Below are 25,043 nucleotides of genomic sequence, written 5' to 3'. Positions count from 1 at the left end.
CAAGCAGGAGATTCCGAACCATCCTGGACAAATGTCTGTCCAATTTCTTCTTGAAAATCTCCAGTGCTCTACAACTTCTAGAGGCAAGTTGTTCCACTGATTAATTCTTCTCACTGGCAGGAAATTTCTCCTTAGCTCCAAGTTGCTTCTCTCCTTGACTAGGTCCCACCTGTTGCTTCTTGTCCTGCCTTCAGGTGCTTTGGAGAACAGCTTGACCCCCTTTTCTTTGTGGAAGCCCCTGAGATATTGCAACACTGCTATCAGAAAACGGGAAAACAGAAGAACAGAGTTGGAAGGGACCTTGGAGGTCTTCTAGTCCAACCACCTGCTTAGGCAGGATACTACACCATTTCAGACAGATGGTCATCCAACATCTTCTTAAAAACGTCCAGTGTTGGAGCATCAACAACTTCCGGAGGCAAGCTGTTCCATTAATTAATTGTTCTGATTCTCAGTAAATTTCTCCTGAATTCTAAGTTGCTTCTCTCCTTGATTAGTTTCCATCCATTGCTTCTTGCCGTGCCTTCAGGTGCTTTGGAGAATAGCTTGACTCCCTCTTCTTTATGGCAACCCCTGAGATATCGAAACACTGCTATCATGTCACACAGCCCTAGTCCTTCTTTTCATTAAACTACAGTAGGTGTACCCAACTCTTCATGTGTTTAACAAAATCATTGGCCAAATCTTGCAAGTCTGAAAATATAAATCTCCCATGGTCACTTTTATAGCCTGAGAAATTGGAGTCTCTTTTGTGCTTCTTGCTCTGCCTACTATACAGCTGCAGGCTCGGTTATCTCTTATCTAACCATTCCCTTGGCGGTATCTCTCCACCCAGTCTCCTGCCAAGGTCTTTCTCACATCCCATTTAAGACCCCTGATACCTTCTAGAACAACATAAGAAGAGCCATGGTGAATCATGCCAAAGCCCATTGAGTCCAGCATTCTGTGTCCCACAGTAGCCCACCAATTGTACAGGGGGGTCTTGAGCAGAAAGAGAAGGCAAGACCCTCCCTTTCCCTTGACCCCCAACAAATGGTACTCAAGGGAATTCTGCCTGCTTCAAACAACATAGAGGTGGCACATGGACATCCGTTTCAATAACCACTGATACACTTGGCATCCATGAATCTGTCTAATCCTGCCTTGAAGCTATCCAGGCTGACGGCTGTCATGACCTCTTCTGGAAGTGAATTCCATAAATCTAGGACCTTCTGGTGAAGAAATATTTCCCTTTATTTGTCCTCACTTTCTTACCTGTGAGCTTTAGGGAGGGCCCCCTCGTCCTAGTATTGTGTGATAGAGAAAAGAATTTTTCCCTGTCCACCTTTTCTATCCCATGCGTGATTTTATACACTCCGATCAAGTCACCCCTTAAACACCGTCTTTCAAGGCTGAAGAGACCAAGGCGTTGCAACCTGGTTTTCATAAGGGAGGGGCTCCATTTCCTTGATCATTCTTGTTGCCCTTTTTTGCACCTTTCTTTTGGTAGGTCAATTGTTTTGTTTGTCCGTTTATAGGATTTGTATGCTGTTCAATGATTCTGGGTGGTAGGAGGCATGGAAAGATATTTGAAAGATGAAAGAGCCACTGCCTAAAGGCATTAAACTGGGCTGTACGCATTTCAGCAAGGAAGGGAAAATGCCCTGTGATCTTCGAAATCCACCCAATTGACCCAACCGATTAAGAGGGAGTTAAATTTAGCCCCAAGCAACCCCAATCATGCATAGGGTCAGAGCTCCTCTCTGTCTTCTGACATCTATGACCAAAATGTAGCCTTAGCGAGAAAACGCAGCCCTTAGCAAGCAAAGAAACAACCACAGAGACTAAATGCCTAGCAAGCTCTCATTTCTCATGACAAATGAGAGCTCGTTGGGCCCTTAGTCTCTGTGGTTATTTGCTCGCTAAGACTGGGGGCTACTTGTAAAATGGTTATTAAAAAGGGTCAGAAATATATAAGACAGCTTTAAGAGTTTAAATACATATTATTGTTGTTGTTGTTGTTGTTGTTGTTGTTGTTGTTGTTGTTATTATTATTATTATTATTATTATTATTATTATTATTATTATTATTATGTCAGTACAACACAGCAAACGAGATCACTATGCTGGATTTCATATTTCATCACCAGTCGGGCGCTTCCCAAGCACCTAGGACTGCGTGATGTAGCGGCAAATTATGTTTGCCGATCCCAGTAAAGCGGCCTTTTGCAATTGACAGATGGAGATTTTGTCAATTACGATGGTTTTCAAATGTCCGCTGAGATCCTTTGGCACTGTGCCCAGCGTGCCAAGGACCACTGGGACCACTTTCACTGGCTTATGCCAGAGTCGTTGCAGCTCGATTTTTAGATCTTCGTATTTCACTAATTTCTCTAGCTGCTTCTCCTCAATTCTGCTGTCTCCTGGGATTGCGATGTCGATGATCCATGCTTTCTTTTTCTCCACGATCACAATGTCTGGTGTGTTGTGCTTCAGAATTCGGTCAGTCTGAAGTCAGAAGTCCCACAGTAGTTTTGCTTGCTCATTTTCGACCATTTTTTCGGGCTTATGATCCCATTATTATTATTATTATTATTATTATTATTATTATTATTATTATCATCATCATCATCATCATCATCATCATCATCATCATCATCATCATTATTATTTAGATTTGTATGCCGCCCTTCTCTGAGGACTCAGGGCGGCTCATACAATGGGATTGTAGCAACCTACCATTCAATCTGGAGAACTGCTGAAAAAACAATTGCTACCAACCTGCCTTCCATTGAGCACCTGTATACTGCACAAGTCAAAAAGAGGGCGGTGATACGAGGGTTGCCCAGAAAGTAATGCACCCAAAAAAATGTCTCAGCTTACAGTAATGGTATGAATGCGAAACTTTAGATATACATTATTTGAATTGTCAGGAGTGCGTGTATAAATTTTACGTTCCTTCAGAAAGATAGTGTATCTGCAGCAGTGTTTCAAAATAGTATATTTTGGAACTCATTACCGGACTCCATAGTGATATCCCCAAACCCCCAACACTTTACCCTTAGATTATCTACGGTTGACCTATCCAGATTCCTAAGAGGTCAGTAAGGGGCGAGTACAAGTGCACTAGAGTGCCTTCTGTCCCCTGTCCTATTGCTCTCCTATATCTCCTATACCTTTCTTCTATTCCTATATCTCTTCTTCTATTCTTTCACTGATATGTTCTATTCCTATATCTTCTTTTCTATTATTTCTTAGATATATTTTACTATGAGTATCTCTTCTATAATCTTCATCATGTATTTTACTATGTGTATGTAGATATATACCCACTAAAACCCTCATTGTGTATTGGACAAAATAAATAAATAAATAAATAAATAAATAAAAATAAAAATAAAAATAAATAAATAAATATAGGATAGGGAAATTGTATCTCTTTGAGGGGAGGGGATGCCAGGCACCCTAACCCAAACCCTTGATGTGAGATACGTCAAGTTGGCCACCTTTAAGCCAGTCACATGACCTTTAAGCCGCCTCTCAGTCACATGATCGTCAAGCCACTCCCACCTGGTCACATGGCCAGCAAGCCACACCCCACAAAATAAGCCACACCCCACGGTGTAGTAGTAAAAATAATTGCAGCCCTTCACTGGATGGTATGAAACTCATTTTAGGGTGAAATCCTGAAAATCTCCAACCGGAATTTCCCCAGGGAACCGAGCTTATGTCTTCTCTGGATTTTTCACCCATTTCTCCTTCCTAGGTGGTCCAGTCCTCTGGCCAGGTTCCAGGGGAAGGGAATTCTCCTGTCTCAGCTGTTCTAGAAGGACCGGGTCCTCCATGTCAGCAAAAAATATGCTGTGCCAGCCACAACTAAGTCTATTTTTGTGAAACGGGGCCTCCTCCTTTGTGCCAATATTGCCTAGGCAATCCCTTCTGCTTACCAATGACCTCTAGGCACCTTTGGGAAAGTGGAACCTGTGATTGTAATGTTAAAATATACCCTGGAGTAACTGACTTTTCTTTTACGGCTGTATATTTTTACTTTTTAATGAAACGTTACCAGATAAAAATTAATAAAATGTGCAAAAAGTAAAATGAAAAAATAAGAAGGGCAGGGGATAAAAAAGAAATACTGAAAAAGAAAGAAAGAAGATAGCACAGGAGAATGTAAAGAACAAACTTTCCCCGTTGTCACAACAAACCTATACAATTTGAAAAACTTATTGCCTTCTCTTACAATACAACCAATAATCTCTACATTCGATAGCTCACCTCTTTATATATATAGACATCCTTAAAACCCGGGCATTCAGTCTTGGTCAAACACACACGGTTAAGGCTTTCTTTCTTTCTTTCTTTCTTTCTTTCTTTCTTTCTTTCTTTCTCTGTCTCTATCCACTCTCCCTCCCTCCCTCTTTCTTTCTTTCTCTCTATCCACTCTCCCTCCCTCCCTCTTTCTTTTTCTTTCTCTCTCTTTCTTTCTTTCTCTCTGTCTCTATCCACTCTCCCTCCCTCTTTCTTTCTTTCTTTCTTTCTCTCTCTCTCTCTATCCACTCTCCCTCCCTCCCTCTTTCTTTCTCTCTATCCACTCTCCCTCCCTCTTTCTTTCTCTCTCTAGTTCTTTCTTTCTTTCTTTCTTTCTTTCTCTCTGTCTCTATCCACTCTCCCTCCCTCCCTCTTTCTTTCTCTCTATCCACTCTCCCTCCCTCTTTCTTTCTCTCTCTCTATTTCTTTCTTTCTCTCTGTCTCTATCCACTCTCCCTCCCTCTTTCTTTCTCTCTCTCTATTTCTTTCTTTCTTTCTTTCTCTCTGTCTCTATCCACTCTCCCTCCCTCCCTCTTTCTTTCTCTCTATCCACTCTCCCTCCCTCCCTCTTTCTTTCTCTCTCTCTGTCTCTATCCACTCTCCCTCCCTCTTTCTTTCTTTCTCTCTCTCTCTCTCTCTCTATCCACTCTCCCTCCCTCCCTCTTTCTTTCTTTCTCTCTCTCTCTATCCACTCTCCCTCCCTCCCTCTTTCTTTCTTTCTCTCTATCCACTCTCTCTCCCTCTTTCTTTCTTTCTCTCTATCCACTCTCCCTCCCTCCCTCTTTCTTTCTCTTTCTCTTTGTTTCTTTCTCTCTGTCTCTATCCACTCTCCCTCCCTCCCTCTTTCTTTCTTTCTTTCTTTCTTTCTTTCTCTCTATCCACTCTCTCCCTCTTTCTTTCTTTCTCTCTATCCACTCTCCCTCCCTCCCTCTTTCTTTCTCTTTCTCTTTCTTTCTTTCTTTCTTTCTTTCTCTCTGTCTCTATCCACTCTCCCTCCCTCTTTCTTTCTTTCTTTCTTTCTTTGTCTCTATCCACTCTCCCTCTTTCTTTCTTTCTTTCTTTCTTTCTTTCTTTCCTTCTTTCTTTGGTGAGCACAAGTCACAGTTCCATCTTAGCAGTCCACCTCTGGATGGATACATATCGAATACTACATGTGTTGAAACCGACGAGAATTGTATTTGCACAAATATCGGAAAAATGAAGATACTCCGACAGATGAAACGATAATTAGAATAATCTTAAAGACTATGCGAAGATAGATAGATCGACATTAGAGATAAAAGACAAGGATGGAATAGAATATTTTGTAACGTGGGGCATGTTTTATCAGTGGTGGCATGTAAAAGAGGTAGAAATTAGAAGATAAAAGATTATTGTTATGTAAAAGTAAATGATGAAAGATTATTATCCATCAGAAGTTGGGCGGCTTATAAACCCAAACAAACACACACACACACACACACAAGCAAACATGATCATTATCATTATTATCATTATTGTTATTTTTATTAGCACAATTATTTTCATTTTGTATAAGTGAATGGATTCAGACAATACACTGTCGACTAACCACATGTATATTAAAGAAAATTATGTGTTAAAAATATAACTCCATGAAATGGGTCTAAGTCTCCTTTGTTTTTTTGTGTTTCTCCCCAGCCTTTTAAAGGGAAAGGACACAAGGCAACTGTTGTGTGTAGTTGCAGTGAGAATAAACCGTATAACACAACAGAGCTGTCAAGCATGTGAAGCCGGCTCCCAACGGTGTATGCGTGTGAATCATTTTTTATTATCAGAGAAAGAAGAAAAGAAGAAGAAATCCAATTCTAGTTTTATTTATCCAGCAAGAAAAGGAAGGTCAGATGTTCTGGTGATTGGAGTTGGCAAATCCCCAGCGTTAAGCTAATAACCACCAGGTCGCCCACCCTCGCTCGATGAATAAAGATATTCTACCCAGGTAGCCAATTCCCCCCCACCAACGCACACACAAAATCTGCAATACACCTGGGATTTTTGCATAAAAATGACATGAAAGGGGAGTTTTGATCTATGGTTTTGATGATTAGACAGGATGGATGAGAGAGAAGAAGAAGAACGATGTAACTTGAGAGAGGGAGGTTAAAAGGTATTTGCACTTATAACTGCAGTAAAGAATGTGGGAAGCCATTTCTGTATATACTTTTCTCTTTCTTTTCTATTTCTCCTTCTACTTTTTTCCCCATTTCTTGCACATTTTTTCTTCTTTCTGTTCTACCTCCCTCCCTCTTTCTCCCCTTTGCTTCTCCCTCCTTCCCTCCCTTTTTCATTTTTTCCTCCCTTCCCTTTCCATCCCTTCCCCTTTCTCCCTTCCTCTCATTTCTTCCCTTCCCTTCCCCCTTCCCTCCCTTTTTCATTTCTTCCCTCCCTTTTCTTCTTTTCCCTCCTTCCCCTTCCATCCTTCCTCCCATTTCTTTCCTCCCCTTTCCTTCCTTCCCTTTCCTTCTTTCCTTACCTCACTCCTCTTCTTTACCTCCCTCCTTCCCTCCCTTTTTTTCTCTTCCCTTTCCTTCCCTTTCCCTCCCTCCTTCCCTCCCTTTTTCATTTCTTCCCTCCCTCCCTTTTCTTCTCTTCCCTTTCCTTCCCCTTCCATCCTTCCTCCCATTTCTTTCCTCCCCTTTCCTTCCTTCCCTTTCCTTCTTTCCTTACCTCACTCCTCTTCTTTCCCTCCCTCCTTCCCTCCCTTTTTTCTCTTCCCTTTCCTTCCCTTTCCCTCCCTCCTTCCCTCCCTTTTTCATTTCTTCCCTCCCTCCCTTTTCTTCTCTTCCCTTTCCTTCCCCTTCCATCCTTCCTCCCATTTTTCTCCCCTTCCTTCACTTCCTTCTTTCCCTCCCTCTTTTCCTCCCTTTTTCATTTCTTCCCTCCCTTTTCTTCCTTCCCCTTTTGAATCCTTTCCATTCCTTCCTCTTCCTCCCTCCCATTTTTTTCTTCCCATTCTCCTTCCTTCCCTTCCCTCCCCCTCCCCTTATATTAATTTGATTAGTTTTGATCTTCTTGTTTAAAATTTGCAATCACAGACAGAAAGAGAGAGAGAGAAAGAAAGAGAGAGAGGGAGGGAGGGAGAGAAAGAAAGAGAGAGGGGGAGGGAGGGAGAGAAAGAGAAAGAGAGAGAGAGAAAGAAAGAGAAAAAGAGAGAGGGAGAGAGAAAGAAAGAGAGAGAGGGAGAGAGAGAGGAAGAAAGAGAAAGAGAGGGAGGGAGAGAAAGAGAGAGAGAGAGAGAGAGATCAGCAATTTTCTTCTTGAAAGACTCCTAGCATTGCACAGAGCTATCGCACCTAATCCTGAAATAATTTCCAAAGGGCAGGAAAAAGAACATCTATAAAGTTTTAACCAGAAAACCATTTAACGCCAATAATGCATTCATCAAAGAGGAAGGTCCCAGCTCCCTTGGGAAGTCCATATTGCTGACAAAGGGAAGAGGGAGGAGGGAAGAGAAGAGAAGAGAAATTGCAGCAGTGATGGGACCATCACTACCCCCACCACCATCATCAAATATTGTTAGGGCCAGATTGTCATGGAGAACATTCATCTATATGGTGGCTAAGAGTTGACAATGACTTCGTGACACATCATCTGTCATAATCCATCACACAGTTGTCCTTTTTCAGGGTGGTCTGAGCATGGATTCATGTTCCATTTAACCCAGCCTGGATAATTTAATAAAGCCTAAGAGATACTCAACACCCCTCAACCAGAGATAAATATCAAATCGCTGATATTTTCCCCACGTCTGCTTAACAATTCCCCATTCCCCATGCCTGGAATCAATTAAGCCGGCTATTAATTAAGGGGTCAAAAGAGCATGTTTTTTTTTTTTTAAGAAAAGTAGATAACTTTTAAAAAAAGAAAAGAATGCTAGACTCCCCCACCACCACTCAAGAGATTTGGTAAACCTTCAAACCAGAACGCTGAAGTCATCGGAAAAGACTTATCAGATTTAAGCAATCTCATAAGATTTCAGCTTGCAAACTTTTTAAAATGTCTTCTTCAACATTCTAGCCCTTCTGTGCGATTGCACAACGTACTAGACGCCTGCAAAAATTCCTGTTCCCCACCCCTCCACATATATTCCGGTCTTCTTGAATCATAACTAGGAAGGGCAATCAAGCGTTCCTGGGAAATATGTATTCTGGGAATTGGGGAGGGGGTGGTGTTTGTGAATGCTTGGATAGTCAGGACGAATGATAATTTCCTATCCAATTCATGTCTGCTCCACCCAAAACCATTTCTCAGTGGAAGTATAAACCATTTTCGGCTGTGGCGAGGAGGGCGTTTGCCCAGGTTCGCCTGGTGCAACAGTTGCGGCCCTATTTGGACAGGGAGTCATTGCTCACAGTCGCTCATGCCCTCATCACCTCGGGGTTCGATTACTGCAACGCTCTCTACATGGGGCTACCTTTGAAAAGTGTTCGGAAACTTCAGATCGTGCAGAACGCGGCTGCGAGAGCCGTCGTGGGGCTTCCAAGATTCGCCCATGTTTCTTCAACACTCCGTGGCTTGCATTGGCTGCCGATCACTTTCCGGTCACAATTCAAAGTGTTGGTCATGACCTTTAAAGCCCTACATGGCTTGGGACCAGATTACCTCCGGAACCGCCTGCTACCGCACGAATCCCAGCAACCGATAAGGTCCCACAGAGTTGGCCTTCTCCGGGTCCCATCAACTAAACAATGTCGTTTGGCGGGGCCCAGGGGAAGAGCCTTCTCTGTGGTGGCCCCGGCCCTCTGGAACCAACTCCCCCCAGAGATTAGAACTGCCCCCACCCTCCCTGTCTTTTGTAAACTACTCAAGACTCATTTATGCCACCAGGCATGGGGGAGTTAAGATATTCCTTCCCCCTAGGCCATTACAAGTTATGCATGGTATGTTTGCGTGTATGTTTGGTTTTATTATAAGGGTTTTTAGTTGTTTTATTAATTGGATTTCTACATGCTGTTTTTATCATTGTTGTTAGACGCCCCGAGTCTGCGGAGAGGGGCGGCATACAAATCCAATAAATAAATAAATAAATAAATAAATTTTATTTCAGTGGATGCACGAATCCCAGTGACTGGTTAGGTCCCACAGAGTTGGCCTTCTCCGGGTCCCGTTGACAATGTCGTCTGGCGGAACCCAGGGGAAGAGCCTTCTCTGTGGCGGCCCCAACCCTTTGGAACCAGCTCCCCCCCGGAGATTAGAATTGCCCCCACCTTACTTGTCTTTCGCAACCTTCTTAAAACCCACCTCTGCCGCCAGGCATGAGGGAACTGAGACATCTCCCCCGGGCCTATACAGTTTATGCATGGTATGCTTGTGTGTATGTTTTCTTTTTAATAAGGGGTTTTTAAAATGACTTTTAATTATTAGATTTGTTTTATATTGTGTTATTATTGTTGTGAGCCGCCCCGAGTCTACGGAGAGGGGCGGCATACAAATCTAATAAATTGAATTGAATTGAATTGGGGGGTTTTGAGCTAAACGAAGAAGAGAAATTTGTCGTGTCACAAACAGGGAGGTAAAATAAGTCTGAAGTTATTTTATTTGGGATCTTTGGCCTGCCACCCTTTATACTATTCTACTATGCATTTTTCTAGTGTGGGAAAATGGGAGTGGGGTGGGGGATTGTATGAGGTTGTTAGTATGCAGCCATAACAGATTCTTTCTAGAAAGCCAAGGTTATCCTTTGTCTCTGCACCTGGGCGGAAAGAGATGGGTGGATTCTGCCAGTATGGCAATTGGAGATTGGACAACATGATGGATTTGTGGGTGTGGGGGCAAGGGCTTGAACTTTCAACTGGGTGTTGAGACCCAGAGGACTTCAGATTTGTGTTTCACTCAGATGTATCAACATGGCTCTGTTAATAAATTGGGACATGGAAGAATACCTTGACTCAGCCTCTGATTTAATTTTGGATGCTATTTGGAAACCCTGACATTTAGCTCATGAAAGATTTGCTGAGACGAAGAGGAAGAAGGAGGAGGAGGAGGGGGAGGAGGAGGGGGAAGAGGAAAGTGAAGATTGGACTTAATCCCTGGATAGTTCAATGGATTTGCAGCTGGCTGAGTAGAAATCAGAGAGTTATTGTTAATGGCGAGTATTCCGAGCAGAGTCAGGTTACAAGCGGTGTGCCACAAGGGTCTGTTCTGGGTCCTATTCTTTTTAATATGTTTGTGAGTGACATAGGGGAAGGTTTGGTAGGGAAGGTTTGCCTATTTGCCGATGACTCTAAAGTGTGCAATAGGGTTGATATTCCTGGAGGCGTCTGTAATATGGTAAATGATTTAGCTTTACTAGATAAATGGTCAAAGCAATGGAAACTGCAGTTTAATTTTTCCAAATGTAAAATAATGCACTTGGGGAAAAGGAATCCTCAATCTGAGTATTGTATTGGCAGTTCTATGTTAGCAAAAGCTTCAGAAGAAAAGGATTTAGGGGTAGTGATTTCTGACAGTCTCAAAATGGGTGAACAGTGCAGTCAGGCGGTAGGGAAAGCAAGTAGGATGCTTGGCTGCATAGCTAGAGGTATAACAAGCAGAAAGAGGGAGATTATGATCCCGCTATATAGAATGCTGGTGAGACCACATTTGGAATACTGTGTTCAGTTCTGGAGACCTCACCTACAAAAAGATATTGACAAAATTGAACGGGTCCAAAGACGAGCTACAGTCCACAGTAACTGAATTTAAACATGCCTGGGATAAACATAGATCCATCCTAAGATAAAATACAGAAAATAGTATAAGAGCAGACTAGATGGACCATGAGGTCTTTTTCTGCCGTCAGACTTCTATGTTTCTATGTTTCTTAAGTGCTTTTCTATTTAAAACAATAAAGTTCTTACAAACATAAGGCAAGATGGATAAGGGATTATGAATCCTTTGTATATTATGGGCATCATGCAATGATGAAAAATGCCCTTAGAAAACTACAGAAGGATGAAGCACTAAGCAGCCCTGGTGGGAATTTTCAACCTTGGACGCAAAAGAAAGTTTTCTTCAAGCTGGTGGAGGTCAGTGACGGTGGCAAGGAAGGCCGTAAAATTGGGTGCAAAACTCATTTAACAACCGTCTCACTTAGGAACATAAATTTCAGGGTGAATTGTGGTCGTGAGTAAAGTGCAACTCTTGTTATCCTTGCAAAGTCTGATTCCTGACCTGTCTTAACACAAAGAGCTGACCGCTGTTCACTTCTGTCTAGCAAAACACCCCCTACTCAATCTGTCTGTTCTATCCAGCAAAATTCCTCTGCACAAAAGGATGGGAATGGATGCTTTCTTCACTCCTTGTTCTGATTATCGTATTTGGTTTTTTTCTGACAGTTTTTGTGGCCTCAAGTCACTTGTTCCCACCTGACTCTGTCACCAGCCTTTCTTTTTTTTTGTAAGACCTGTCATCTTTCCTGGAGGAAAAAAAAGCTGGCTTGGCTGTCATATCCCTACCACGACAGACACTTCCTTTGATCCTCTGAGAGGAGACTGTATTATTTTGGCAGATCAGTTTCTAAAAGACAGGAAGAGACTTCGCTGCAGCCTGGAATAAGCAGCCTCTGCATTGGAAGTGGTGACAGATAGGGAAGGAAGGAAGGAAGAAGTAGAGAAAGAAAATAAGTGGCTCTGGTTATAAAGGAAAAAAGAGTGAGAGGGAGGGAAGGAAGGAAGGAAGGAGGAAAAACTCAAGATTGGCACTAGGAAGGAGCACTGGCTGGGAGGAAGGAAGGGAGAGGAAGAAAGTACAGAAGAAAGAAGGAGAAGGGAAGGGAAGGGAGGAAAAAAGGGAATAAGAGGAAGGGAGGGAGGGAGAAAGGAAAAGACAGAGGAAGGATAGAAAAGGAAGGAAAGAAGAAGAAAGGAAGGGTAGTGAAGGGAAGAAAGGGCGGGAGGAAGGAAAAGGCAAATAATGAGAGGGAGGGAGAGAGAAAGAAAGAAAGAAAGAAAGAAAGAAAGGAAAAGACAGAGAAAAGAGGGAAGGAAGAGGAAGGAGGGAAGGAAGGAAGGAAAAGACAGAATGAGAAGGAGGGAGAGAGGGACAGAGAAAGGAAAAGACAGAGAAAAGAGGGAAGGAAAGAAAGGAAGGAAGGAAGGAGGGAGGGAAAGAAGAAAGGAAGTGACAAATGAGTAGGAAGTAGGGAGAGAGGAAGGAAAACAACAAACAGATCACCCAATAAAAACAAAAAGATTGGCATAAGGGAGGGAGTGGTACTTTTTTGAAAGAAAGAAACTAAACACTTGGACAGAAAACCAGAAGGAAGAATGGACTACTGTGGGAAGGAAGGACCACTGTTCTATGCTGGAAAGAAATACCAAGAGGACTTCTTTCTGGTAGGGTGTAAAACGAATCTCCGCAATTCAGTAGAGGGATCTAAGCAAAAACCAGATCAATGACATGACCCAATTATGTCAAATTCAAATCCAACTTGACTTTGAGTCCTGAGATACTTGGGGGCTCAGTAGGGATGGGCAGGTAAGAGTGGGCCTTCTCCGGGTCCCATCAACTAAACAATGTCGGTTGGCGGGGCCCAGGGGAAGAGCCTTCTCTGTGGTGGCCCTGACCCTCTGGAACCAACTCCCCCCAGAGATTAGAATAGCCTCCACCCTCCTTGCCTTTTGTAAGCTCCTCAAAACCCACCTCTGCCATCAGGCATGTGGGAATTAAGATAATCTTTCCCCCTAGGCTTCTACAATTTATGCATGGTATGTTTGTATGTATGATTGGTTTTATAACAAGGGTTTTTAGCTGTTGTAGTATTGGATTTTTACATTCTGTTTTTTGTCACTGTTGTTAGCCGCCCCGAGTCCACGGAGAGGGGCGGCATACAAATCCAATGAATGAATGAATGAATGAATGAATGAATGAATGAATGAATGAATGAATGAAAAAATGAAAAAATAAACAAAGAAATAAACAAACAAACAAACAAACAAATAAATAAATCAGTTAATTAATTAATTAATTTCAGGATCTCGGACAGCTACAAGTCAGAGATGATGCTTTGTTGAAGCCAAGGTTGAATCCTGGACCTTCTCTTCGGTACATGGATTGTTACCTCCTATGTGTTTCCAAAACCTTAGTTCCTTCTCCAGAAACCCTTCAAAGGACTATAATTTTTGTGTGTGAAAGAATGGGTGATTTTAAAGAGTACCAAATGCTGATAATGAAGAATTCAGAATGAAATAAATTCTGCTTACAGATGGTCTTTGACCATATTGTTTAACAATGGTTTGAAGGTACAATGGCCTACAGGTGGCCCATGACCGATTTACAGTTGTTTCAGGGCTTGGTAGACAAGTAATCATGATTTTTAACCTTCCTACCTTCTGACAAGCAAAATCAATTGGTGAAGCAGGTTACTTAATAACTGTGGTTTAAAATCCTCCTAAAATTGGATCTGGTCATTCAATGATTTGTTTAAAACAGCTTTATTTAATGGCCAAAATCCCCAGCACAATTGTAGGTGTACGCCAAGTATTTTCTGTATTCTGTCCTTTTATGAACGCAACACAACAACTTGTCAAACAGTGAAGATTTTTCTTCTTTGCCTTCATGTTTTCCAATTATTCAACTTCCAAAATTCTTTTTTTGGGGGGGTGGGGGTGGAAGGTTTGTTTCAGCTACAATAACAGGAACAAAACATCCTTTAAACCAACAACTGTTTAAAGAGCCTATGGTGCTGCTATATTATTAAAAAATGCCACTGTGATTAAAGCCTCGCGGAAGAGAATTTGACTTTTCAGAAGAAAGGAGAAACAAAATAAAGGGATGTTTACTGCTTTGAACTCCCCAAGGTTATAATCGATGTTAAGATCAATTTGACTCAGCCATCCTATTTTTAAAATATACAGTGGTACCTCTACCTAAGAACGCCTCTACTTACGAACCTTTCTAGATAAGAACCAGGTGTTCAAGATTTCCCCCCCCTCTTCTCAAGAACCATTTTCCACTTACAAATCCAAACCTCCGAAACTGTAACCGGAAAAGGTAGGGAGAAGCCTCTTTGGGGCCTCTCTAAGCATCTCCTGGGAGGAAACAGGGCCGGAAAAGGCGGGGAGAAGCCTCCATGGGGCCTCTCTGGGAATCTCCTGGGAGGAAAGAGGGCCTCCACTCTCACTGTGGTTCCCCCAATCGCATGCATTATTTGCTTTTACATTGATTCCTATGGGGAAAATTGCTTCTTCATACAAACTTTTCTATTTAAGAACCTGGTCATGGAACGAATTAAGTTACCACTGTATAGTCATGTTTGGGAAAAGGATCCTGACAGGTTTTGAGCTTCAGGAACAAAGCTTTCCTGCAAAATGGATTAACACCAGTGGTAGGTTCAATTCAATTCAATTCAATTTATTAGATTTGTATGCTGCCCCTCTCCGAAGACTATGGTTTGCCCCAGTTTGGGTCCAAGGTGTCTTCCAACTCTCTTATTTATCTATCTATCTATCTATCTATCTATCTATCTATCTATCTATCTATCTATCTATCTATCTATCTATCGGATTTGTATGCCGCCCCTCTCCACAGACTCGGGGCGGCTAACAACAGCAGTAAAACAGTATATAACAAAATCCAATACTAAAAACAGTTAAAAACCCATTATATAAAAACCAATCATACATACAAACATACCATGCATAAAATTGTAAGGCCTAGGGGGAAAGAATATCTCAATTCCCCCATGCCTGGCGGCAGAGGTGGGTTTTAAGCAGCTTACGAAAGGCAAGGAGGGTGGGTGCAATTCTAATCTCTGGGGGGAGTTGGTTCCAGAGGGTCGGGGCCGCCACAGAGAAGGCTCTTCCCCTGGGTCCCGCCAAACGACATTGTTTGGCTGACAGGACCCGGAGAAGACCCACTCTGTGGGACCTAACTGGTCGCTGGGATTCGTGCAGCAGAAGGCGGTCCCTGACGTAATCTGGTCCAGTGCCAACACTTTGAATTGTGACCGGAAACTGATCGGCAACCAATGCAGACTGCGGAGTGTTGGAGTAACATGGGCATATTTGGGAAAGCTCATGATTGCTCTCGCAGCTGCATTCTGCATGATCTGAAGTTTCCAAACACTTTTCAAAGGTAGCCCCATGTAGAGAGCCTTACAGTAGTCTATGTTATTCTTCACAATGGAGTCTCTTTAAAAATCTTTTGGGGCCACAGACTGTGATGATCCGGGGCGTGGCACGAAGGTAACACAGCCAGAGAACCAGTATAGAAACATAGAAGACTGATGGCAGAAAAAGACCTCATGACCCATCTAGTCTGCCCTTATACTATTTTCTGTATTTTATCTTAGGGTGGATATATGTTTATCCCAGGCATGTTTAAATTCAGTGACTGTGGATTTATCTACCACGTCTGCTGGAAGTTTGTTCCAAGGATCTACTACTCTTTCAGTAAAATAATATTTTCTCATGTTGCTTTTGATCTTTCCCCCAACTAACTTCAGATTGTGTCCCCTTGTTCTTGTGTTCACCTTCCTATTAAAAACACTTCCCTCCGGGACCTTATTTAACCCTTTAACATATTTAAATGTTTCGATCATGTCCCCCCTTTTCCTTCTGTCCTCCAGACTATACAGATTGAGTTCATTAAGTCTTTCCTGATACATTTTATGCTTAAGACCTTCCACCATTCTTGTAGCCCGTCTTTGGACCGTTCAATTTTGTCAATATCTTTTTGTAGGTAAGGTCTCCAGAACTGAACACAGTATTCCAAATGTGGTCTCACCAGCGCTCTATATAGCGGGATCATAATCTCCCTCTTCCTGCTTGTTATACCTCTAGCTATGCAGCCAAGCATCCTACTTGCTTTCCCTACTGCCTGACCGCACTGTTCACCCATTTTGAGACTGTCAGAAATCACTACCCCTAAATCCTTCTCTTCTGAAGTTTTTGCTAACACAGAACTGCCAATACAATACTCCGATTGAGGATTCCTTTTCCCCAAGTGCATTATTTTACATTTGGAAACATTAAACTGCAGTTTCCATTGCTTTGACCATTTATCTAGTAAAATTAAATCATTTACCATATTACAGACGCCTCCAGGAATATCAGCCCTATTGCACACTTTATGAGTGCCTTCATTGGCACCAACTTTGCCCCCAACGTCCCATTTACTCTGCAGTCTGGAGAAAAGCTCTCCCACAAACTTACAGCAGCTTATAGTTTCAGATACTGCAGTCCAAATGTTATAAGCAGGATGACTGCAATGGATCACTCTAGCAGGGTAAGATAATGAGTCACAGAAGCAAAGAATTCATGGCAATAATTCACAGCAATACAAGATAAGCACACAGAACCACGACAATAATTCAAACGGTCAGGAGGAAGGCCAAGAATGCAGGCCACAACTCTCAACGCTATCTGCATCCAGTGTTTGTTACCAACAAATGCCCCTCTCAACCGCCTCTCCTTTAAACTCTATTCCCCAGATGTGGCTTGTGAAGGGAATTGGGGCCCTTTCCTCCCTCGTAAACCACACAATCTCGTCTTCACGAACCTCTTGTGACATCATGGCCCCAAGGGACGGGTCCAATTGAATGGGTCCAAAGACGGGCTACAAGAATGGTGGAAGGTCTTAAGCATAAAACGTATCAGGAAAGACTTAATGAACTCAATCCGTATAGTCTGGAGGAAAATAGGGCGGAGGAATCTACATAACAAGTATTCATTTGGTTAATGTCCTTAGTTAGGGTCATCTTCGGTACATCATTTTATCTCCTGGTTAGGACTGAATAAAAACCTTTTTCAGAGGGAATAGCAATGAAAACAAGCCTGCAAAGACTTCGGGCTGGAAAAAAACTTTGGAGTAGCAATGAAAACAAGCCAGGAAGATTGTTAGTACCTTATTAGGGCTGAAAAAAACCTTTTTCAGAGGGAGTACAACACCACTGTGACTTTTGATCCTTGTTCACACTTAATGACCACTGTGGCCTCCCATGGTCACTTGATCAAAATTCAGATGCTAGGCAAACTGGTTTGTATTTATGACAGCTGCCATGTTTCAGCATCATGCGATCCTCTTTGGCATCCTTCTGACAACCGGAATCAACACTGGAAGCCAGCGTCATTTAATGAGTGCAGTGATTCACTTAAAAACTATGTCAAGAATTTGGACAGGGAGTCATTGCTCATGGTCACTCATGCCCTCATCACTTCGAGGTTCGATTACTGCAATGCTCTCTACATGGGGCTACCTTTGAAAAGTGTTCGGAAACTCCAGATCGTGCAGAATGCAGCAGCGAGAGCCATCGTGGGGCTTCCTAGATTCACACACGTTTCTACAACACTCCGTAGCCTGCACTGGCTGCCAATCAGTTTCCGGTCACAATTCAAAGTGTTGGTTATGACCTTTAAAGCCCTACATGGCAATGGACCAGAGTACCTCCGGAACCGCCTGCTACTGCACAAATCCCAGCGACCGATAAGGTCCCACAGAATTGGCCTTTTCCGGGTCCCGTTGACTAAACAATGTCGTTTGGCGGGCACCAGGGGAAGAGCCTTCTCTGTGGTGGCCCTGGCACTCTGGAATCAACTCCCCCCAGAGATTAGAACAGTCCCCACCCTCCTTGTCTTTCGCAAATTACTCAAGACCCACCTATATTACCAGGCATGGGGGAACTGAGACACTTCCCCCAGGCTTTTATACTTATGTTTGGTATGTATGTGTTGTATGGTTTTAATTGTTGAGGTTTTATATATCTTTTCTTATATATCTAATATTATATTTGTTTACTGTTATATTGTTTTTATTATTGTTGTGAGCCGCCCCGAGTCTTCAGAGAGGGGCGGCATACAAATCTAATAAATTGAATAATAAAATGAATTGAATTGAATTGAATTGAATTGATGAATGGTCATAAAACAGGGCAAAGCTCACTTCATTAAACATCTCACTTTAACTACAGCAATTTCTGGGGTCAATTGTAGTCGTAAGTCGAGGACCACCTGAACTCTACAGCTTCCCCATTTTTGAAGGACACAAGCAAAGCAAATTTTTTTTTGAACCGATCTTAACCAAGCAGCGGATACAATGCACAATCCTTCATTGTTCATTTCAGCAAAAGATTCTTTGAACGATTACCTCTGTTATTTCCATTTGTTGAAAAATAGCCTGCCTTAAAGTACACCTTAATGTGAAAAAAAAAGATTAATATACAATGGTAGGCTTCAAAGACGAACACGCAGCAGGCCGCCATATCACTCAAATCAAATCCATTCCCGCGTTTTAGATCTTGACAATGAGACTCGGCCTGAGCCGGCAATTAAACTCATCCGAAAAGAATTAAAACGCCAGGCCACCGAGCTGGCCTTGGCCATTAATAGATCAGTGACTGTTATTTTATTCTTGCTTGTTTGACGGACAAATCCCGCCAACCCATTATAAATTAAGGAAACCACACAGACATTTACAAGGCGGGGTGAAAAGCAATTAGAAAAACAGAAGAAACCTATTTATAGATCTATTTTCGGAAATATAACCTGAAACCAACCGTCAGGCTCAAAAACAGCACACTGGGATTCTTCTAGAGTGACATATTTCATTTTTTCACACCTGTTGACAACTTTGTGCCAGACTGAACACTCAATTATCTGCACCTATAATATACTCTGCAAGTTATTATGAAGTTGCTGTCTTCATCCTCTTTCTCTCATAATATCTGGGTGGAGTTTGCCTCTTATTCCACTGGAATGCAACCCCTCCCTCCTAGGAATTCAACCTCCACACTGCATCACTGTGGATCATGGGTCCCCAAACTTTTTACACAGGGGGCCAGTTCACTGTCCCTCAGACTGTTGGAGGGCTGGACTATAAAAAAACCCTATGAACAAATCCCTATGCACACTGCACATACCTTATTTAAAGTAAAAAACAAAATGGGAACAAATACAATATTTAAAATAAAGAAGTAATAAGTAATTAAGTAATTTATACTTCTTTATTAACAAGTAAATTTAAACTTAAATCAACAAACTCCATTTCTCCTTCCTTCCCTCCCTCCTTCCTCTCCACTTCTCTCTTCCGTCTTCCTTTTCTCTCATTTGTTTCATTTTCCTCTCCCTCGTTCTTTCCCTCCATCATTTTCTCATTTTTCTTTCTTTCTCTCTCTCTATCTCTCCCGCTTCCTTTCTCTCTCCCTCTTTCTCTTTCTTTCTCTCTTCTCTTTCTCTCACTCACTCTCTTTCTAACTCTCCCTCTTTGTATCTCTCACACTTTCTCTCTCTCCCCCTCTCTCTATTTCTCCCTTTCTCTCTCTCCCTTTCTATCTCTCCTCTTCATTTCTCTCTCCCTCTCTATTTCTCCTTCTTATTATATTGATCGGCAAAATCTTGTATGCTGCCACGGGCCAGTTAAAAGACCACAGCAGGCCACATCCGGCCCGCGGGCTATAGTTTGGGGACCGCTGCTGTGGATCTTGGCTGATCTTTGAATTACCTTTTGCTGATTCGGACCGCTTAGGTAAATCCAGTGTGTCGAAGTTCCGGTCCACATCTCCGTTTTTCTTTCCTAAGAGGGGGGACACAAGAAATGATCCAATGGACATGATTTAGGGGGGCGGTGAATCAACTTTAACCCATTTGTACATCGTCCCCAATTGGGAAAAACTGAGAACGCAAAGCTTAAAATCCCTTCCCCTCCCATTGTCCTTACATGCATTTTGAGCTTATGTGAGCTTGGGACATATTTCCTGGACATGCAAATGAGTTTTTCATGAATGAGCAGAAACAGCCAACAGGTGGTAGGATGTATGATTGACTGACATACAGGTAGTCCTCAACTTACGACCACAATTGGGGGTCAAGATTTTTGTTGTTAAACGAGTTGCACTACTTTTGTGACCGGGTTTTTTTGCCGCAGTTGTTAAGCAAATCCTGTAGTTGTTAATAGCAATAGCCCTTAAGACTTCACAGTGCTTTAGAGCCCTCCCTAAGTGGTTTACAGAGTCAGCCTGTTGCTCTCCGCAAAAAAAATCTGGGTCCTCATTTTACCCACTCAGATGGAAGGCTGAGTCAACATTGAGCCAGTGAGAATCGAACTCCTGGATGTAGGAAGAATTAGCTCGCAATGCTGCCTTTTAACAACTGTGCATCATGGAAGGAAGGAAGGGAAGGAGGGAGGAAGGGAAATAGCACTAGTAATAAGACTTAGACTTATATACCGCTTCACAGTGCTTTAGAGCCCTTAAACTCCTGGCTGTAGGAAGAATTAGCCTGCCTTTAAACCATTGTGCACCTAGGTAGGTAGGTAGGTAGGTAGATAATAAGGAAGGAAGGAGGGAAGGAAAGGAAATAGCACAAGCAATAATACTTAGACTTGTATATCGCTCCACAGTGCTTTAGAGCCCTCTGTAAACAGTTTATAGAATCAGCCTCTTGCCCCCAACAATCTGGGTCCTCATTTTACCGACTTTGGAAGGACCAAAAGTTGAGTCAACCTTGAGCCAGTGATAATCAAACTCCTGGCTGTAGGAAGAATTAGCCTGCCTTTAAACCATTGTGCACCTATGTTGTGGTTAGCTCTGGCCCAGCTCCTGCCCCAAGGACTGTGGATCTAGGGGAGACATCCACATGCTGCAGCCCTGTTTTGCCCCCGGTGGAATCTGCTGATGAAGGCTCCTCTGACCAAGAAGACATGAGTGACAGGGAGGAGGAGAGTGGGGCAGACAGCTCAGAAGGAGATCAATTATCTAGCTCCTCCTTGGATTCAGAACAAGAGTTAATGATACAGCCACGCATGCGGAGAGCGATGCATAGGCAACAACAACTGAGAGATTATTATCAAAGAAAATGGGGCCACCTGTGGTTGGGTGGGGCTGTGGTAATTAGTGAGGCTGCTATAAATAGCAGCCTGTGGGTTTGGCCATTGTGGAGGATTATCTGATCCTTGTGATTCGTGCCTGCTTTACTGACTTTGACCTTTTGTGTGCTGATTTCGCCCCGCTTTGAACCTCAACCAGAGCAAAGTGTGTTTCACTTTGTGAAAGAAGGACTGTGAATTGCCTTACAGCTGCAAGCTAAGTATCACAGAACTGATAAGGGACTTGTACAAATTACCAGTTTGGTTGGAGACGAGTGCTCTTTGCTATACCAAAAGAGGGCTTAGTTTAAGTGAATTTTCATTATAAAGAACATTGTTTTGAATTTTCAAATGTGTGTGTGTCTGAAATTTGTACCTGTGAATTTTTGGGAGGAGTCTACCAGAGAGCCCGACAGAACAACCTAGGTAGGTAGGTAGATAATAAGGAAGGAAGGAAGGAAGGAAGGAAGGAAGGAAGGAAGGAAAATAGCACTAGTAATAACACTTAGACTTATATACCGCTTCACAATGCTTTAGAACAGTGGTTCTCAACCTGGGGGTCGGGACCCCCCTAGGGGGGGTCGAAAGACTGTTTCACAGGGGTCACCTAAGACCATGGGAAAAGACAAATTTCCCATGGTGTTAAGAACTAAATCTTCTATTCTGGTGCCTTGGAACCTATTTTTACAATCTGACCAATCAGGTGTTTACAGTGGGGGCGTCCCTCTGACATTCCTGCCAATCAGCTTCAATCTCTGTTGGGAGAATTGGCACTAGACTTATGGTTGGTGGTCACCACAAGACGAGGAACTGTATTAAGGGGTTGCGGCATTAGAGAGGTTGAGAACCACTGCGTTAGAGCCTTCTCTAAGCGGTTTACAGAGTCAGCATAGATTGCCCCCAACAATCTGGGTCCTCATTTTTACCCACCTTGAAGGCTGAGTCAACTTTGACCCTGGTGAGATTCAAACTGGCAAACTGCAGTCAGCAGAAATAACCTGCAGTACTGCATTCTAACCACTGTGCCACCGTGGCTTTTAATCCAACTTTCCTATTGGAATCGCATGACTCCAGAATGCTGCATCGGTTATAAATACAGAACTGGTCTTAAGTTGTTATGTTCAGTGCCGCTGTTACTTTGTCACTGAACAAGTGGTTGTAAGTTGAGGACTAGCTACATTGTGAATGGTATTCATACTGTGATCTTCCTCTCTTGAAACTCAAGGCAAACAGACATGGGTTCTGCCATCATTTTTAACACCTCCCTGTAAAATAAATTCAATTAGGAGAAAATAACTGGTCCAAAGTCTTCCAGCTATCTTAAAATCAAATGAAGACTTGAATCTGGATCTTCTTCCCATGAGTAATTGACCCCTTAGTCCCTTAACTAGTGGTTAAGAAAGAGGGAGGCTGCGGGTTCTAGTTCCGTTTCAGAAATGAAAGCTAGCTGGATGACTTTGGGCCACTAGGAGATGGTGAATTCTAGTCTGGGCCAATCACTAAGAGACAATGAGTTCTAATCCCGCCTTAGGCAGAAAAAACCCCGACTGGGTGACTTTTGGCCAATTACCAGAAGTTTGGGAGTTCTAGTCCCACCTTAAGCAGATAAGCAGCCAGTTGGGTCAAACACTACTAGGAGATGGTGAATTCTTGTCCCGCCTTATACATGAAAATAGCTGGGTGACTTTAAGCCAACCAGTAGGAGACAATCTAGCCCCACCTTAAGCACAAAAGACAGCTGGGTGAACTTTGAGTCAATCGCCACTAGGAGATGGTGAATTCTTGTCCCACCTTATACATGAAAGAAGCTGGGTGGCTTTACACCAATCGCTAGGAGACAGTGAGTTCTAGCGCCACCTTAAGCACAAAAGGCAGTTGGGTGACTTTGGTCCAATCACTACTAGGAGATGGTGAATTCAAGTCCAACCTTAGAGAAGAAAGTGGATTGATGACTCTGGGCCAATCACTAAAATCTAAGCTTTCTAAACCTAGGATTGTAAGTCTAGTTGTGTTGGATATTCTTTAGCGAGTGGAGGAGTGGAGGGCTCTTCTAGTAAAGTATCTCTGGACATTTTCTAGAGTGTTGATGTCCGAAATGCAGTGTGGGTTCCAGACAGATGAGCTGTATTCGAGGATTAGTCTGGCTAAAGTTTTGTATGCTCTGGTTAGCAGTGTGAGATTACCGGAGCAGAAGCTACATAGTATTAGGTTAACAACACTTGTAGCCTTTTGGGCGATGTTGTTGCAGTGGGCTTTGGCACTTCGGTCATTTGATAGGAGTATCCCAAGGTCTTTTACGGACTGAGGGTTGTCTGTAAGGTCTTGTTTGTTCAGCTTGTATTTGGTGTTCTAATTCTTTTTGCCCATGTGTAGGACAGAGTATTTCTTGGCTGAGATTTGGAGTTGCCAGATGTTTGACCATTCGGACACAAAGTCAAGGTCTTTTGGGGGAGTAGCTGTGTTAAGAAAATCCAATTTTTCCCAACCTCAAAAAAGTTATGTATGAGTGAGGCATTTCCAGACACAAGGTCAGCAGGATTTGGTTGTGTTTCTCATTTTCTTTCTTTTCTTTTTTTAAACTTACCAGGAGGGGGAAAAAAATCTCAGCTAGGGAAATAAGCAAAAAAATAAATAAACTAAAAAAAAATATCTTTCCTGAGGTTCCACGAATCCAGGCATATTACAAACACAAAGCAGCTTTTAAATGGTTCAGCAGTTTTTATCTCCATCGCTCAGAAATGTATACCTCGGGGAAAATTCTTGCTAGGAATTTTTTGTTCAATGCGTTTCGTGAACAACCTTTAAACTTCTTCAAAAGCCAAGCTTGGTGGGGTTGGAAGATTGCCATAAGGAAACAGCAGCCATGGAAGAGAAAGCTAATCTTTATTCCCCTCTCCACTTCTCCTCTCACAAATTATTATTATTATTATTATTATTATTATTATTATTATTATTATTACTACTACTACTACTACTACTACTACTACTACTACTACTACTACTATTACTACAGTGGTACCTCTTCTTACGAACTTAATTCATTCCGTGACCAGGTTCTTAAGTAGAAAAGAAGCAATTTTTCCCATAGGAATCAATGTAAAAGCCAATAATGTGTGCGATTGGGGAAACCACAGGGAGGGTGGAGGCCCTGTTTCCTCCCAGGAGATTCCTAGAGAGGCCCCAAGGAGGCTTCTCTCTGCCTTTTCTGGCCCTTTTTCCTCTCAAGAGATTCCTACAGAGGCCCCACAGAGGCTTCTCTCTGCCTTTTCCGGTCCTGTTTCCTCCCAGGAGATTCCTAAAGAGGCCCCACAGAGGCTTCTCTCTGCCTTTTCCGGTCCATTTTCCTCCCAGGAGATTCCTAAAGAGGCCCCACGGAGGCTTCTCTCTGCCTTTTCCAAACCTGTTTCCTCCCAGGAGATTCCTAGAGAGGCCCCACGGAGGCTTCTCCCTGCCCTTTCCGGTCCTGTTTCCTCCCAGGAGATTCCTAAAGAGGCCCCATGGAGGCTTCTCCCTGCCTTTTCCGGTTACAGTTTTGGAAGCTCAGGTTTGTAAGTGGAAAATGTTTCTTGAGAAGAAGCAAAACAATCTTGAACACCCAGTTCTTAACTGGAAAAGTTTGTAAGAAGAGGCGTTCTTAGGTAGAGGTACCATAATAATAATAATAATAATAATAATAATAATAATAATAATAATAACAACAACAACAACAACAACAACAACAACAACATCAAAGAAAATGAACAACCTGCATTGATTGAAGTAAACAATTGGAAGCTTCTGAAAGCACAGCAGACAAAGAATCAGTATAGGAAAACTACAATGCAAAGCAGAGCCGACAGCTGGTGCAATAAAGCTTTGCATGGGCAGTTCCTCGAAAAGATTGAAGGAAAAGTGGATAAGGAGAAGACCTGGTTATAGCTCACTAATGGAACCCTGAAGAAGGAGACAGAAGGTCT

The 25,043-nt window shown here is 42.6% G+C and overlaps 1 protein-coding gene across 1 annotated transcript in view; it reads right to left on the bottom strand.

Moving 5' to 3' along the window:
* ARVCF (ARVCF delta catenin family member) overlaps positions 1–25,043 on the bottom strand; it is a 139,852-nt gene that overhangs the window by 37,404 nt on the left and 77,405 nt on the right. The window contains exon 6 of the mRNA XM_070762730.1: positions 19,726–19,797. Within this exon, the coding sequence (XP_070618831.1) occupies positions 19,726–19,797 (72 nt within the window). The remainder of the gene's footprint in view (positions 1–19,725; positions 19,798–25,043) is intronic.

This window comes from Erythrolamprus reginae, chromosome 10 (genome assembly GCF_031021105.1).
Source record: "Erythrolamprus reginae isolate rEryReg1 chromosome 10, rEryReg1.hap1, whole genome shotgun sequence".
Classification (NCBI taxonomy): domain Eukaryota; kingdom Metazoa; phylum Chordata; class Lepidosauria; order Squamata; family Dipsadidae; genus Erythrolamprus; species Erythrolamprus reginae.
This window is presented reverse-complemented; position numbering and strand designations above follow the sequence as displayed.